This window comes from Dryas octopetala, chromosome 6 (assembly GCF_963921425.1).
Source record: "Dryas octopetala chromosome 6, drDryOcto1.1, whole genome shotgun sequence".
NCBI lineage: Eukaryota > Viridiplantae > Streptophyta > Magnoliopsida > Rosales > Rosaceae > Dryas > Dryas octopetala.
In genome coordinates, this window is record NC_141371.1 from 19862691 (window position 1) to 19877662 (window position 14972).

Sequence of the window (14972 nt, forward strand, 5' to 3'; positions counted from 1 at the left end):
GGACCGATCCTACTCTTTGTAGGATCAATCCTATTAATATGTTGTTTCTTATGCGTCTCTATAGGATCAATCCTACAAAGGGTAGGATTGATTCTATGAAATTATCAGTTTTTCTTCGTCTCTGTAGGATCGGTCCCACGAACTTTTTCCTAAGTTTTGACTTTTTCACATCCTAATTATTTTTCAATTTTTGAAGTCTAATTTCAATTCTAATCTTTTCATATAAGGTTTATGTTGTATTTCCTACTTCTACAAGGTTTTGGTTACATATAAATATATATCTAAAATTTTTAGAAGTCTAGTTTTTGCATACATAATATACAGTTTAAGAGATCGTGCATTAATTCTAGGTTTTAACATGAGTTCATATAGGATAGTTCATCGTGCATATACTTAGGTATTATCATGAATAGACTGTTCCTTGTGAATCTATTCACGCTATCAACTTCATTCATTCATCTTCCATCATTGATTGAACTCAAGTGTTAAAATTGAAGCCAAGTTCATGAGCTCTTGTCTTCAGGGCGTTGTCAAAAAGGTATTTTATCTTCCATCTCCATACAATTCTTGTGATTGAAGAGTTTCAAGTGGCGTGATGCCATTTTATCTTTCTAGAAGGAGTCTAGTTAGGTTTGGATTGACTGGTTGTAACTTTTCAAGTATCATAGTAGATTGTTTTCTCTGAACTAGGTCCCGCGGTTTTTCTCAATTTGAAGATTTTCCCCGTCAACAAATCTCGTGTGTGTTATGTGATTTATATATTGTTGTTTAGTTGTTCAAGTTGATTTGACTTTAATCCGCTACTTAATTAATCAAATTGGTAATTTTAAAAATTGGGTTTTTTTTTTTTTGTTTAAGCCTATTCACCCCCCTAGGATTGTTAGTGATCAGCTTGGGAATTTTAGCAGCTTGTCCTAAAAGCTTAAGAGATCCAACAAAATTTAATTTGACCCAACTTGGATAGGGTTTTTCATGTTGGGTGAGTCCTAGTCAAAATAGGCTATGAATATTTTTTAGTTTATGTTTTTTTATTTATCTAGTTTCCTTGTATAGCTTTTCCCTTGTATCACTAGGTTATTGTTGTATCTTGTACACATACAAATACCTCCTATTTGGAGAGGAATAAAATTGAATCATCATATTTACTCTAAACCAAGAAATTTTGACATGATATCAGAGCTTGAGTCATAGACTCTAGGTCTTTGTTCTAGGTTTAGGGATAAACCTATACACATTACCCTACATTTCCAAAAAAATCATGGATCTTCGTGTTGGGTGTTCTGGAATTTCTCCTAACATCTCAATTTTTTTTGCTGCATACCTTGAAAGTGTTGCGAACTCTTTCCAGATCCATTGATCGTATTCCAGTCTAACAAGCTCTCTGTACTGCATGCTTCTTCTATTTGAATTGGTTTCATTGTTAGTCTTTTTTGGGTGATTAGTTTTTTCTTTTTTTTTTTTTTAATTTTCTTTACCATGGGTGAGCCTACGAGTTCAGAGATGAGAAGGATAAAGAGGTTGTTTCCGCTGCTCTTCCGCTTCTCTCTTCTTATAAGATTATTCTTCTATTTCTCCTGTGAAATTGGACGAAACTAATTTCGCTTCAACTTTTGCGACGATTGAGGAATCTTGGAATCTTTTACTAGTGCTTGCGCCTCTCTTTCCAGGTTATGTGTGTAGTACTTGCATTTATTTGTGATAGTCAGTGGATAATTGATTGTGGTAGTACTATTAGGGGTACACACGGTTCGGTTATCCGAACCACAAAGCCCAAACCTCCAACCAAACCAAAGTGCTTAGAATGGGCAAACCTACATGCTCGGAATGGGCAACCTGGAACCGAAATCGAACCAGTAAGGATCCAAATATACAGGATAAGTTATCTGAGGTTTTCGATTTGATCGGTTTGAATAACCGCATAGCCAAAAGTGAGGCAGAGAGAGGGATGCGACGAGACAGAGAGGAGAGAGAGATAGAGTGTGGAGAGAGAGAGAGAGAGCGAGAGAGAGAGAGAGAGAGAGAGAGAGAGAGAGAGAGAGCTGTGTTGTGACGGTGAAAAACTGAAGAAGAAGAAGAAGAAAAACTGCAGAGTTGCAGCGACTAGAAAGGCGAAGAGAGAGAGGGGAGAGAGGGAAGATAGAGAGATATGAGAAACAGAGATGAGAGAGAGAGGACAACAACTAAGTCTTCTGGCGGCACAAAAATGAGAAAGAAGAAGATATAATTTTAGGGTTAACTTGATATATTAAATGTATTAATATCAGTTTAGTAAGGAGTATGAGTATAAATATAATTTTTGGGACAATAACTCATAACTGTTAAATATATATAACTCATAATCTATTAATATTAAATGTATACCGTAACATGTTGAACCCTGTAAACAATGTCCTAAAAAACGACAAAATTTCATAGAAATACCTATGTTTGTTCTTTAGTTAAAGAACGGACGCCTTGTAGAGAGAATTTGTGTATAAACTATATACTATAAAGTATATAAATTATAAATTATAAACTATATACTATAAAGTATATAAACTATAAATTATAAAAGTATATAAACTATAATAAATATATACAAACATATATAAACTATAATAGGGGGTTTGGTTTACTCTATAATAGGTATTAAAACCATATATAAATTAACCAATTAATATATATTATAAGTGGTGGTTCAGTTCGGTTCGGTTAAAACCGAAAATTTCAATATGGAAAACTAGTACCGAACTGCACATTTTAGTTTGGTTTGGTTTGATAACCGAAAAAAAAAAAAAAAAAAACTGAGCCAAACCGATCCGGTCGGTTTGGTTTGCTTCAAAACTCAACTTTTTCGGTATTTTTGTGCACCCCTAGGCACTATGGACCATATGACAAGTGATAAGTCTAAATTCTTGTCTCTATCTAATCATATTATGAAACCATATATTGCAAATGCCAACAGTGTGTCATCTCCGGTACTTGGGGTTAGTACTGTGTCTCTTACTTCTTCCTAGTCTGTGTCTAATGTTTTGTTTGTCCCTTCCTTAAAATATAATCTTTTGTTTGTTAGTCAATTGACAAATTCTCTCAATTGTGTGGCTAATTTTTTTCCTACTCACTGTGTATTCCAAGACATCCTTTCTAAGGGAATGGTCAGCAGTGGTAAACGTCTAGGGGGTTTGTACTATCTATAGCCTGCACCAACTATTCCAAGGACCATATGGAGAGCTCATCAAGTTCAAGGCAAGGTTTAGATGGTGAGATGGAGATTTGGTTGTGGCACCGGCGTTTAGGACATCCTTCTTTGGGCTATCTTAAGTTATTGTTCCTTTGTTATTTTCCCGTTGCAATAATATATATTTTCAATGTGACACTTGCATCTTTGCTAAGAACCAACAAAATGTATTTCCTTCAAGTGATAATAAGAGTTCAATGCCATTTGCTTTGATTCATTATGATGTATGGGGATCGGGTCCACAATCTACTTTTTATGGTATGAGATGGTTTGTGACTTTTATTGATGAACGCACTTGCATGACATGGATTTATCAGCTGAAAAACAAAAGGTATGTGAGATTTTTTAACAGTTTCATGTTATGGTGTTCAATCAATATATTCAAGATATTTGTCAAGGTTCTTCAGTATGATAATGAAGGGGAGTATGTGAATCAGGCCCTTTCTAATTTTTTCAAACAACATGGCATCCTACATGAAGCTTCTTGTCCTCACACCCCTCAGCAAAATGGTGTTGCTGATAGGAAAAATCGACATTTGTTGGTATGTGTGGAGTGAGGCCATTAAATTTTCCATTTATCTTATTAGTACCATGTTCTGTATTTCAGTTTCTAACACCTTTGCGAGTCTTGTCCCATCACTTTGAGTTTTCGTCTTTTTTACATATTCCACCACGGGTATTTGGTTGTGTTTTTTTTTTTTTTTCAAACAACATGGCATCCTACATGAAACTTCTTGTCCTCACACCCCTCAGCAAAATGGTGTTGCTGAGAGGAAGAATCAGCATTTTTTGGTATTTGTGGGGTGAGGTCATTAAATTTTCCATTTATCTTATTAGTACCATCTTCTGTATTTTAGTTTCAAACACCTTTACAATTGTCCCATCACTTTGAGTTTTCATCTTTCTTACATATTCCTCCACAGGTATTTGGTTGTGTGGTTTTTGTTCATCTCTACCCACATCAGAGAGACGAAGTTAATCCATGTGTAGAGCAGTGTGTTTTTGTGGGTTATGATCCTCATCAAAAGGGTTATCGATGCTAACATCCTCCCTCTAAACGGACTTTTGTTACCATGGATATTACTTTTAGGGAGAATCTTATATATTTATCTACCAGTAGTAACTCTGACTCTTCTCTTCAGAGGGAGAAGCTTTATGGAGAAAAGAAGAATCAAGTCTCTTGTAATTTTTGGTTTTTTAGAGGGGAAAAACTAAATGAGTTATTAGAGGATCAATCTCATGGGGATAGCCAGCACCCTCTATGGAGGATCGATCCCGAGTGTCAGCACCTTCTCTAGAGGCTCGATCCCGTGAGGATCATAACACCTGTTAAATGCCAATTGTCTTGTTCATCTTATGCATTTAATATTTTCTAGGTTGATAGTTAATTGTATCACCTTGATCTTGTATTAACTATATTCCCCAAAAATCCTAGTAGTAGAAAACAAAAAAATCAAACTCTTTGAGATTGTTGAAACTTTGGGGTTGTAGACTCAACCCTTGTGCATTAGTGAACGTACTATATGCTCGTGGATTCGAGTATTGTGGGCGTGTGGACTCAAGCTTGAGTGGAGGTTTTTTCAAGCACAAGAATGATCTTGATCTTGTATTAACTATATTCCCCAAAAATCCTAGTAGTAGAAAACAAAAAAATCAAACCCTTTGAGGTTGTTAAAAACTTTGGGGTTGTAGACTCAACCCTTGTGCATTAGTTAACGTACTATATGCTCGTGGATTCGAGTATTGTGGGTGTGTGGACTCAAGCTTGAGTGAAGGTTTTTTCAAGCACAAGGATGATCTCGATCGTGAATTCGGTTAGCGTGGAGCGCTTGTGAAGTCTGTGGACTATAAGGTATGTGAGTGGAACATACGGGTCTTACATTAGCTTATGGTTGTAAGTCTTATTTATACTTATTTACTTCATAGTTGATTTTTTCATTTACTATTTAATCTATATTTTTATTATTTTATTTCCTGTTAAAAAATGTTATATGATTGCGTCCATTATTTTTAATATTTTATTTATTTTTGAAAATCGAATAAATGTATAAAAAATACATTATTTTACTACCATTTTTTTTTCTACTTTTTAATTAACATCAATATTCCTTTTCATAGTTGCTTGATAAACCATCATGCTAAGGTGTATATAGTCGTTCCAGAGACCGGATGTCCATAGCCAATCCGCAAAACTCCAAGTGATCATAGCCACCATTGATTGCTCGGTAGTGCATTTTTTTGTTTCTCTGATTACTTGACACATCGTTTGTCACAGAGTTAAAACCTAACTTTAAACTTTTGCGTACAAACAATTTTACACCTATTGAGGAAAAACCTGTAGGGAAACAAGGACAAAAACGGCGGAGCTAGGAAGCGGCATTGAGTTGCTCCAAAAAGTGATCAACAGTTAAAAAAAGACAGTACCAAGCGATCAGCCCCCTTGACAATCATTCGGTAGTGGAAATCTACAAAAAAAAAAAAAAAGATAAAAAGGAATTGTGGTTAACCACACCTAAAGAATTCTTATATATATATATATATATATAAACCCCTCCTGTTAAGGGATTCTTCAAATAATTTTATTTAAGAGATCCCTCATAAGGCCAATTCTATGTTGTATTTCAATGATCCGAACTGTTTATTTTGTTGGTGTCTATTCAAAGATCATCTCTACAAAAAAATTAGACAAATCGAAAATCATTAAGATATCTAATTGTGATGAAACAAATATACGAACTTTCAATAAACACTTGAAATTGTGACCATTTAATCAACGATCAAATAATTTTCGATTTTCCTAATTTTTTTGCAAGAATGATTCTTCAATGGAGACAAAAGACAATAGATGGTTTTGATTATAAAAATACTCTATGGAGTGGGCTCCATAAGAGATCCCTTAAATAAGCTTATTTATGGGATCTTTTAACGAAAGGGCCCTATTTATATATATAGGGAGTTTCTATTAACGAATTCTTTAAATTCGAGAGATCTATTGTGGGGCTCACTCCGCATTGTAGTTTGGTGATCAAAATCGTCTACCATTAGGTCTGTAATCAAGATATTCCTTACAAAAAATTAGACAATTAATCAGAAACTATTAAGACATTTATTACAAAAGAAATAGACAAACACAATGTTTCCAATGAACATTGAATATATCACTAATTAATCAAGTGGTTAAATGGTCTCCAATTTGTTTAATTTTTTGAACAAATGAACTTTAAATAGATACTTAGAAATAAAATGGTTCCATTATCGAACTATAATGTTTAGTGGGCCCTACAAGGGATCCCAAAAATAAGCTTATTTTAGAGATCTCTTAAGTGGGCCCTATATATATTTATATATATATACAAAAATACTCTGTGTAAGACGTTCGTTCTTTAACTAAAGAACGAACGTGTGTTCGATCTTTTCATGATTGTTTGCCCTTTTCTATTCTATTTTTGATAGGGTTGGCCATTTTAATTAAGGTACATGGTTCTATTTTTAGGGTATAGAATTATCGTTCAAGGTTAATTATATTTTAAGTTTTAAACTCGATCTCGAGTTTGGCCCAAAACTCGAGAGTTAAAACCTAAACTCGATCTAACCGAGAAACAAGAGCTCAAAACCATGAGAGTTAAAATCGATGAACATGTCTCAATTGACGATTAATTTATACACCAAAGTATTAAACTCTGCTAAGAATAAAATCAAAATATGAAATATATATATATGTGTCAGATTTTATTTAAAGAATAGATGTCCTGAAGAAAGAAAGACTATATTAAACTAAATAGATTAACTTTTTATTATTCATTTGAAGTAGAGTAACTACAAGTCTATTTACACACACAAAGTACATGTCAATTGACCTTTTTATTGTATATTGAGCCCTGATACTTTTCTAACTTTCTACTCTCCCCACGTTTTAAGCTGTGTTATATATGGAACATAGCTTAAATTGTGTGTGTGTGTGTTTTTTTTTTTTATAATTTATAAATTTTATTATAATGGTTTTATTTTACAACTATACTGACCCATCGCTCATTTATTAGTTTGTTTTGTTTAATTAATAAAGGGTATCTTAGACAATCCCATATATTTTTTGTGAAACCTGTAATACCAAATTTTCTCGGGTATAATAGTATAGAAAGATAATAATGTAAACTAAATCATGACTTTCATTAAAAGAAAATAAAAATCATGAAAGATTAACTAAAACTGTATGATAACTTAACTAAAAATTATATATATATATACATATATCTTGGAGCTCACAATTTTTTCCCTTCTTGTGCCTTTTATTTTATAACAAAAACTTACTTTTATGGTTTACATGACATTCTGATACAAAATGTGTATATTATTAGAACTAAATAGATTAACTTTTTTTTATTCCTCAAAGTAGAATAACTATAAGGAAACTAATTCATGACTTTCATAAATTAACAAAAAATGAAGAGAAGTAAGAGAAAACTTATGGTAAATTAACTAAACATGGGCATGCGCATTCCAACAAACACACAGTGGAACACAGCAGGTACGTACTGCATCACAACTGGTCGCATTTTGTAGGAACAAACGACAGCGTTTCCTTCACAAGATCATGGAAAACCAGCATATTCTGCTGCTGATAGTTCCCAAACACAGACATATCCCCAGTGCTTCCCATGGCCAAGCACATCACTCCAACATCTCTATCAGCGAGTATATAGTTCTCGCGTGGCAACTCCAAATCTGCATCTTTGAAATGGAACACCAGCTTCGGCACCTCCACGTCGTTGTTGTCCTCCGGCAACTTGAAGCACAGCTCCAGCCCTTCGGTATCCAACCCGTCTTCTTTCGAAAGTTTCATCTGGGAAGTGAATTCTTGTGAGAGTGCACCAAAAGCATCTTCTGGTATGTATGTCAGCGTCGTGCCAGAGTCTATGATTAGGCCACCAGTACCATCATCCGCGAGGGCAAAAGTGTCTTTATCGATATTGGGCAGCCGAGTGTCACCAACCGAGATTCCTTGGAGAGAAAGATAGTAAAAAGTTGGTTGGTCTGGGTTTGGGCTTTTTATCAGAGGGGTTGTTTTGATATTTGCTTCTTTAGACGATGATGATGATGATGATGATGACCTGGTGCTATCCAAGCTTGCTAGAGACCCCATCAAAAGAGTACTAGCACCACCGGTGTCATCAATGGATGTTAAGCAATAGGAGAACTTGGGCTCTTTGAGCTGTGAGACCAAGGACAAGGGTCCGCGGCCTAGCCCAACAAGCCCAGCACCCTGATCGAACCCACTACCTTGATTGTCTTTCCCACATCCAAACCCAATTTTGGGAACCGAAACCTTATTGTGTTGGTCTTCGAATGTGAAAGTTTCTGTTCCCAAAATGCCATCGGTTGAAGAAAAATCGCCATAACTGTAGAAGTACTCACAACCATCGTTGGTGCATTTGTGTGAGGGCAGTGCATGACATAACTCGCTATCACATGGGAGCTTTGAGAAAGTTTTGGACTTTTTGGGGTCGAAAATTGGCGTTGACTGATGAAAGCAGTCCTCGCAAGGCTTGCATTGAGTCCATATCAGATCACTCCCCGTGTCCAGGATCGCAGAGAAGCTCTCTGCCGGAGTCCCAATCGACAACTTCATTAAGAACTCCCCTAGGCCGGCGTGAACCGGGGCGGCGACACGGGAATCGTCCGATGCAGGCGCCACCGCTTTCAGCGGCGCCATTGCGTTCAGCCTCTGCAACCTGCTTCGTCCGCGCTTGATCCCTCGCATGACGCGCTCGAGCTTGGTCAAGTTCTTTCCGGCGTCTACGTGCTGGAGCGTCACCCTGAACCCGTTTTGCATCGTTTCGTTGTGGCGGAGGAGGGCTTTCAGCGAAGCCGAGCTCGCCGGATTAATTAAGAGGACTACTTCTAGGGTTAATAATAATAACACAACAGTTGATGATGAAAGAAGCCAACCCATGATGGATTGATATTGGTACAAGAATTAAGGTGGTGGCGGAAATATATATATATATATATATAGGGATTAGTTTTGAAGATGGGAGCAACTGTAATGAAGAGCTTGCATGATTTGCATTTGTCTGTTTGTTACAGTTAAATCAGCGGAAAGACGTACCAACAATTGAGCGTGAGATGAGCTTGATGCCGGGTCTTGCTTGTAATGTGCAATGCAGCAACAATTTTGTGAGTGAGATATGGAGAAGAATTAAAGTCTCACACGTACGCTTTTATTTGATCTCTTTCATCATAGAGACCTCTAACATGGGGGTGGGACATTGTTTGTGTTGGCCACCAACTTTGATGAATAAGGTGATCTGTAAAAAAATATATATATCATTGGGTGTGATGATGGTTGTGTTTATGTTAAGAATTAATTGAATTACTAATTCATATATGCACACACTTTCTGAATATTTGGGGGCCCATAAGTAGATGATTACTGAAGACTACTAATAGCGAGCTGAGTACGTACTCTAAAGAATTATGAAGAATGACATACCCAAAGATATATCTTTACATCATTACATGTCTTTGCTTTCAATTTCTTCAAAATAATCATAGAGATAAAAATTGATCTGCAAGTGAACGAGAAATGATGTATTGGAGGGTAGGTGGGCTACCTGGTTTACTATTGGCTAAAAAGGTACTTGGGGTTGGTTTGATTTCCACGCGGAGCACGCATAGGGAAGAAGTGAAGAACAATGTGGTTTGATGGTCTAATTTTTGTTAGGTGCAGGGTTATTATATTATATTATATATTGTTTCTTTTTATTTATTTTACCCCATCTAATATAAGCATTACTACGGAAATATTATAACATTACCGATTATACCAGAGAGAGAGAAGGAAGGGGCGCAAAGGGTAGCTTGCCTTCGCATCTACATTTAACATTATCATAAACATGTTTGATGTATCACAAAATAAGATTGTTTATAGTTGATGGGCCGGGTAGGGTAAGGACCATTATTTTATATTGGCATTAGTTCGTTCACACAAACACGCCTAATTCTATATTGCTATAAGTTCTACCGTCTCCATGATCCTTACCATGAGCGTCATTAAAACATTCAAATATGGTCTTGGATATGACTTTATTACCTAGACTCTTAAGTGACTAAATATTCCGCTCATTTCATAAATCAACTTGTTTCAGATTTAATGTTGGTTGCTTACACTGCGTGTACACACATGTACATCCTATAAACCCTGCATGTCTTAAATTGCATGACAAAATAATTAATTTTTATTTAAATTAAAATGAAAAAATTATTAATTTTATATCAAATCTTTTCTACGCAAACACGCGACACGCGAACTCACAAAACACGCAACACATAGCACACAAAGTCATAAATGACTTGACATCAGTACCGAGCGCTCGACAATGCGATTTTATAAGTAACTCGAGAGCTTGTCTCACTTCACTTCTTCAGCTTTTCATTTTATGAAAACCCGAAGCTCTCGGCCTTCTCTTTCATATTCCCGTAAGATATATCTCACGTACAAATGATTTATTGGTTGCTTATCTCTATGCGTGTATCTTCTCCTAAGATTGATTAGATGATTACATAAACTCTTATTCTTGATTATATCACAAATGGTCCCTCAACTTTGACCAAAATATCAATTTGGTCCTTAAAGTGCATTTTCACTCAATGTGGTTCTCCATATTTACCAGTACCGCACATCAATATTGCCCTTCCATTCAATTGCCGTAAAAAATGGTCACGTTTGCTGAACGAAACATTTTTTTAGGGGTTAAGACCATTATTTTTCCCGTCATAAAAGGGTCACGTGCACGTACTACACATAACAATTTTTGACAAAAATTTGGACAGACTACAATGGAAGGACAACATTAATGTATTGTAGTAAAGATGGACGACTACATTGAGTGAAAATGCAGTTTAAAGACCAAATTGATATTTGACTGAAAATTGGGGGACTATTTGTGATAAAAAGCCTATCATCTATATCATGAACCTTGCTTCGAAAATCCATCCTTAAGGAGGAGTACATCCATTGAATGTCATGTCTTGTTCATCTTATGGATTCAATCTTTTTTAGGTTGGTAGTTGATTATATCATCTTGACCTTGCATTAACCATATATATGCCCTAGAAATCCTAGTATTAGAAAACCCTAAAACCAATCACTTTGAGATTATGGAAACTTGTGGATTTAGGTTTAGGGTTGAGGACTCAACCCTTTTAGATTTCTGGTAGATTCGAGTATCGTGGGCTTGTGGACTCAAACTTGAGTGGAGGTTTGTTCAAACACAAAGATGATCCCGATTATGGATTCGGTTAGCGTGAAGCGCTTGTGGTTGTAAGTCTTACTTGTACTCATTTACTTCATAGTGGATATTGTTGCTTGGACGACTTGCATTCTGTAGTTTGATTTCCATGCATAAGGAAGAACAATGTGGTTTGATGGTCTAATTTATGTTAGGTGCACGGTTAATTATTATATTCTATGACTTTTTTTTTTTTATATATATATTTTACCCCAACTAATATAAGCATAACTATGGAAATATTATAACATTACCGATTATACTTTAACATTATCATAAACATGTTTGATGTATCATAAAATCAAATTTGTTTATAGTTGATGAAATAGTCTAGTTGGAAGGGCCATTAAACTGCCCCCTTGCACCCAAGTTGGGTTCCCTCCTCAAATCAAAAGAAAAGAAAAGAAAACTCGATTATTTAGGACATATCTTATATATTTAAGGCCAAAGTTCACTTTTGGTCCATGTAATTTTAGCTAAGTTTCACTTTGGTCTATATAGTTTCAATTGTTATGATCTTAGTCCTGCAGTTTCTAAATTATTGCAATTCAAGGAAATCTTAACATTTTCGTTCATCAAATGATCAAATTTGTTGTGCTTTTGGTCATATAATTTACAAAGCATTTCGATTTCGGTAATGTACTTTGCATACCGTTAGCAATTTAATAACTAATTTAACGAATTAATTGTCAACAATGCTAACGTGTCCTTGAATTGCAATGATTTGTAAACTACAGGACCAAAATCATAACAATTGAAACTATATGGACCAAAGTAGAACCCAATTTAAACTACAGGAACCAAAAGTGAAATTTAGCCTATATTTAATTATTATTAATTATTGATAAAGAGTATTCATTCACCCTTTGTCAAGTCTAGTTACTCAGCATGCATGAGTTCAAGTTTTATGAGTGCACATGCATAGGCATGCATGTAATTCGAGAATAACATTCAAACTCTTTCACAAATTTGTTTGGTTCCACAATTTAATATAAGTGCATACATAGTAATTCAACAACTAAAAAGGAAATAAAAAATGAGTATAAGCATTTAAATGGTTCAAGTAGGAAAATGAAATAATTTACAGAATTAAACTTGTACATTGAATCCACTCTAGAGTTTTTTTTTTTTTTTTTTGGCCACTAAAATCCACTCTAGAGTTTAACGATGTGAAAATTAACTCTAAACTAAGCAATTAACTAAGTAACACCTTTTAACCAAAATTCAAGAAATTTGGGGTGTTACAGTTTGTAATATAATGAATAAATGGTGTAATTATATTTTGATTTTTCATGAATTGAAAAATGAACAATGCATTTATCATGTATGACATATGTTGAAACAAGATTCTCATTTAAATATTTATAGTTTAAATATTAATTTTATAATATAAGACACAAATAAATGTGCCCACCCATTTTTTTATAGGACACAAATATGTATAAATGTGCCCACCCACTATTTAGAAACACACCAGCCTTTCTGACACGATGAGTCGTGGTGCTGAGCTGCATGTAAATACCCTACAAGGCACGATTTATGTAAATTGTGCCTCTTATTTTTCACTATATAATTGTTTTGAACCACAATTGTTCTTGTATGTTTTAAAAACATATTACACTTCAACTCTATCTAGCTGCTCATAAATTTCCAATGGGTGATTGTCATAGGCGTGGCGTTAGTATACGGACGGAATCCCCGCCCAGTGGTAATTCTTCGGACTCACATATGACTACTGCATTTTCTTCTATAAATCATGGACTTTACCATCAAAGTGCTCGTATTGATGGTCCGAGCAACTCTCGTTGCCCTACCAGCAATGGGTTCATACCACATTCTGTTACCGATGGTCGTTGCACTGATACCCTGCCACCCATTAACGAAGTAATATCTCCGACACAAAGACGTGTTTTACCGAATTGGGCTTATCCAGGTAGAACCATTCAGTATCCCATTAACTTAGTATCTGAAGAAAGCACACAAGATCTTTCTGAGAGCTCCATTGTATGTCTTGATGATTATGATGTATAAAATTACAACTTTGTTCACCGTGCATCACGCATCCCATCTCAAACACCTGCTCATCCTCAATTGAACAATGTGGAGGCAGGTCGCGTTGGTCCTAGCAACGTTGAGGTTATAAGTATTTCAGATGATGAGTCGTAGTTCCTCTATGCAATGTTTGCTTGTAATAAATTTGTGTGTAAGGTCTTTGTTGTAATGGTTTATTATGTATTTCGATGTTGTAGTCAAATGTTTTTAAATCTAGTTGATCACCTTAATTATCATGTAGTTTCCATCGGGTTGGTTCATTTTAAGTAATAAATTATGTTTTTTTTTTATTAGGTTGAATATGGTGATTTCATATGGTTGTAGCAGTTTACAATTAGCAACTATGAATTTTGTCATTAATTTATATAATATTTGATAAAAAAAATTTATAGAATATGTAAGTAATTTCACTATTTGACTATAGTTAAGACATAATTGGATTAATCGTGCCTTTTATGTAGTCATTGGACACAAATATTAAAATCGATCGGGTCACCTATTTGGTAGTCATGTCAACCTAAGTTTGGCAGAACGTGATGTCAGATGGCAAGAGAACCATTTGACTACTACATTGGGCACATATAATTGTGCCATATGGGTCCCTCAAAAAGCCACATTTTCATATTTGTGCCTCCCTAAAATATTTTATTGCCAAAACAACTTTACCTTTTCTCCCTTCTTCTTCTTTGTCTTGAAGAAACAACTTTACCATCTCTCTAATTTGCTATCTTCTTCGCAGCGGAAAAGAGAGTGAAGACTGGTGGAGAGCTTGATAGATTTGTTGTCCAACCTGCAGAAAGAATACAATATCCCCAACAAGGTAAGCACCAAATCGATTATCTTTCATCTATAGTTATTATTACAATATTGATATATGTAAACCATAATAAATTAATTCTGCATTTTTCCTTTTGAATTCCAACAATATGAATAAGCTAGTCTGAATCACCCTATACAGTAGATGAAATATTCGGAAATTGCTAAAATAAGATTAATTTATGTCATCCTAAATAACATAAACACTTATAGTTTACATGTTTAATTGAGGTTTTAATTAGTGTGTACAATTCACACAAATCAAAATACATGGCCAATTACATGATTTGAAAGAGATTAACCATTTTTAAATTAGTGTCATCATAAATGGAATATACCTGTTCGGATAATTACCTTTACATACATAAAAATTTATTATATACATTAATTCACCAACACATACATGTATGTATTTAACATAAAAATGTCATCCTATATGACCAAAATTAGCTTGTGGGCAATTGATATGTGATGTGTGTTTGTATGAGATGATTGTTATACTATCCTCTCTACCTAGCTAGTTAATTTTAATTGTGCATGTTCATTAAAGCCTAGATCACTTGTTTGAGGATTTGCAAATGATGTTTACACATCCATTG

The 14972-nt window shown here is 34.8% G+C and overlaps 1 protein-coding gene across 1 annotated transcript; it reads right to left on the bottom strand.

Moving 5' to 3' along the window:
• Window positions 1-7552: 7552 nt before the first annotated feature.
• Window positions 7553-9167, bottom strand: LOC147283112 (Eukaryotic aspartyl protease family protein). The gene has a single exon (XM_086248641.1). The coding sequence runs from the start codon at window positions 9165-9167 to the stop codon at window positions 7755-7757; it is 1413 nt and encodes a 470-aa protein (XP_086104767.1). The 3' UTR covers window positions 7553-7754.
• Window positions 9168-14972: the final 5805 nt, after the last annotated feature.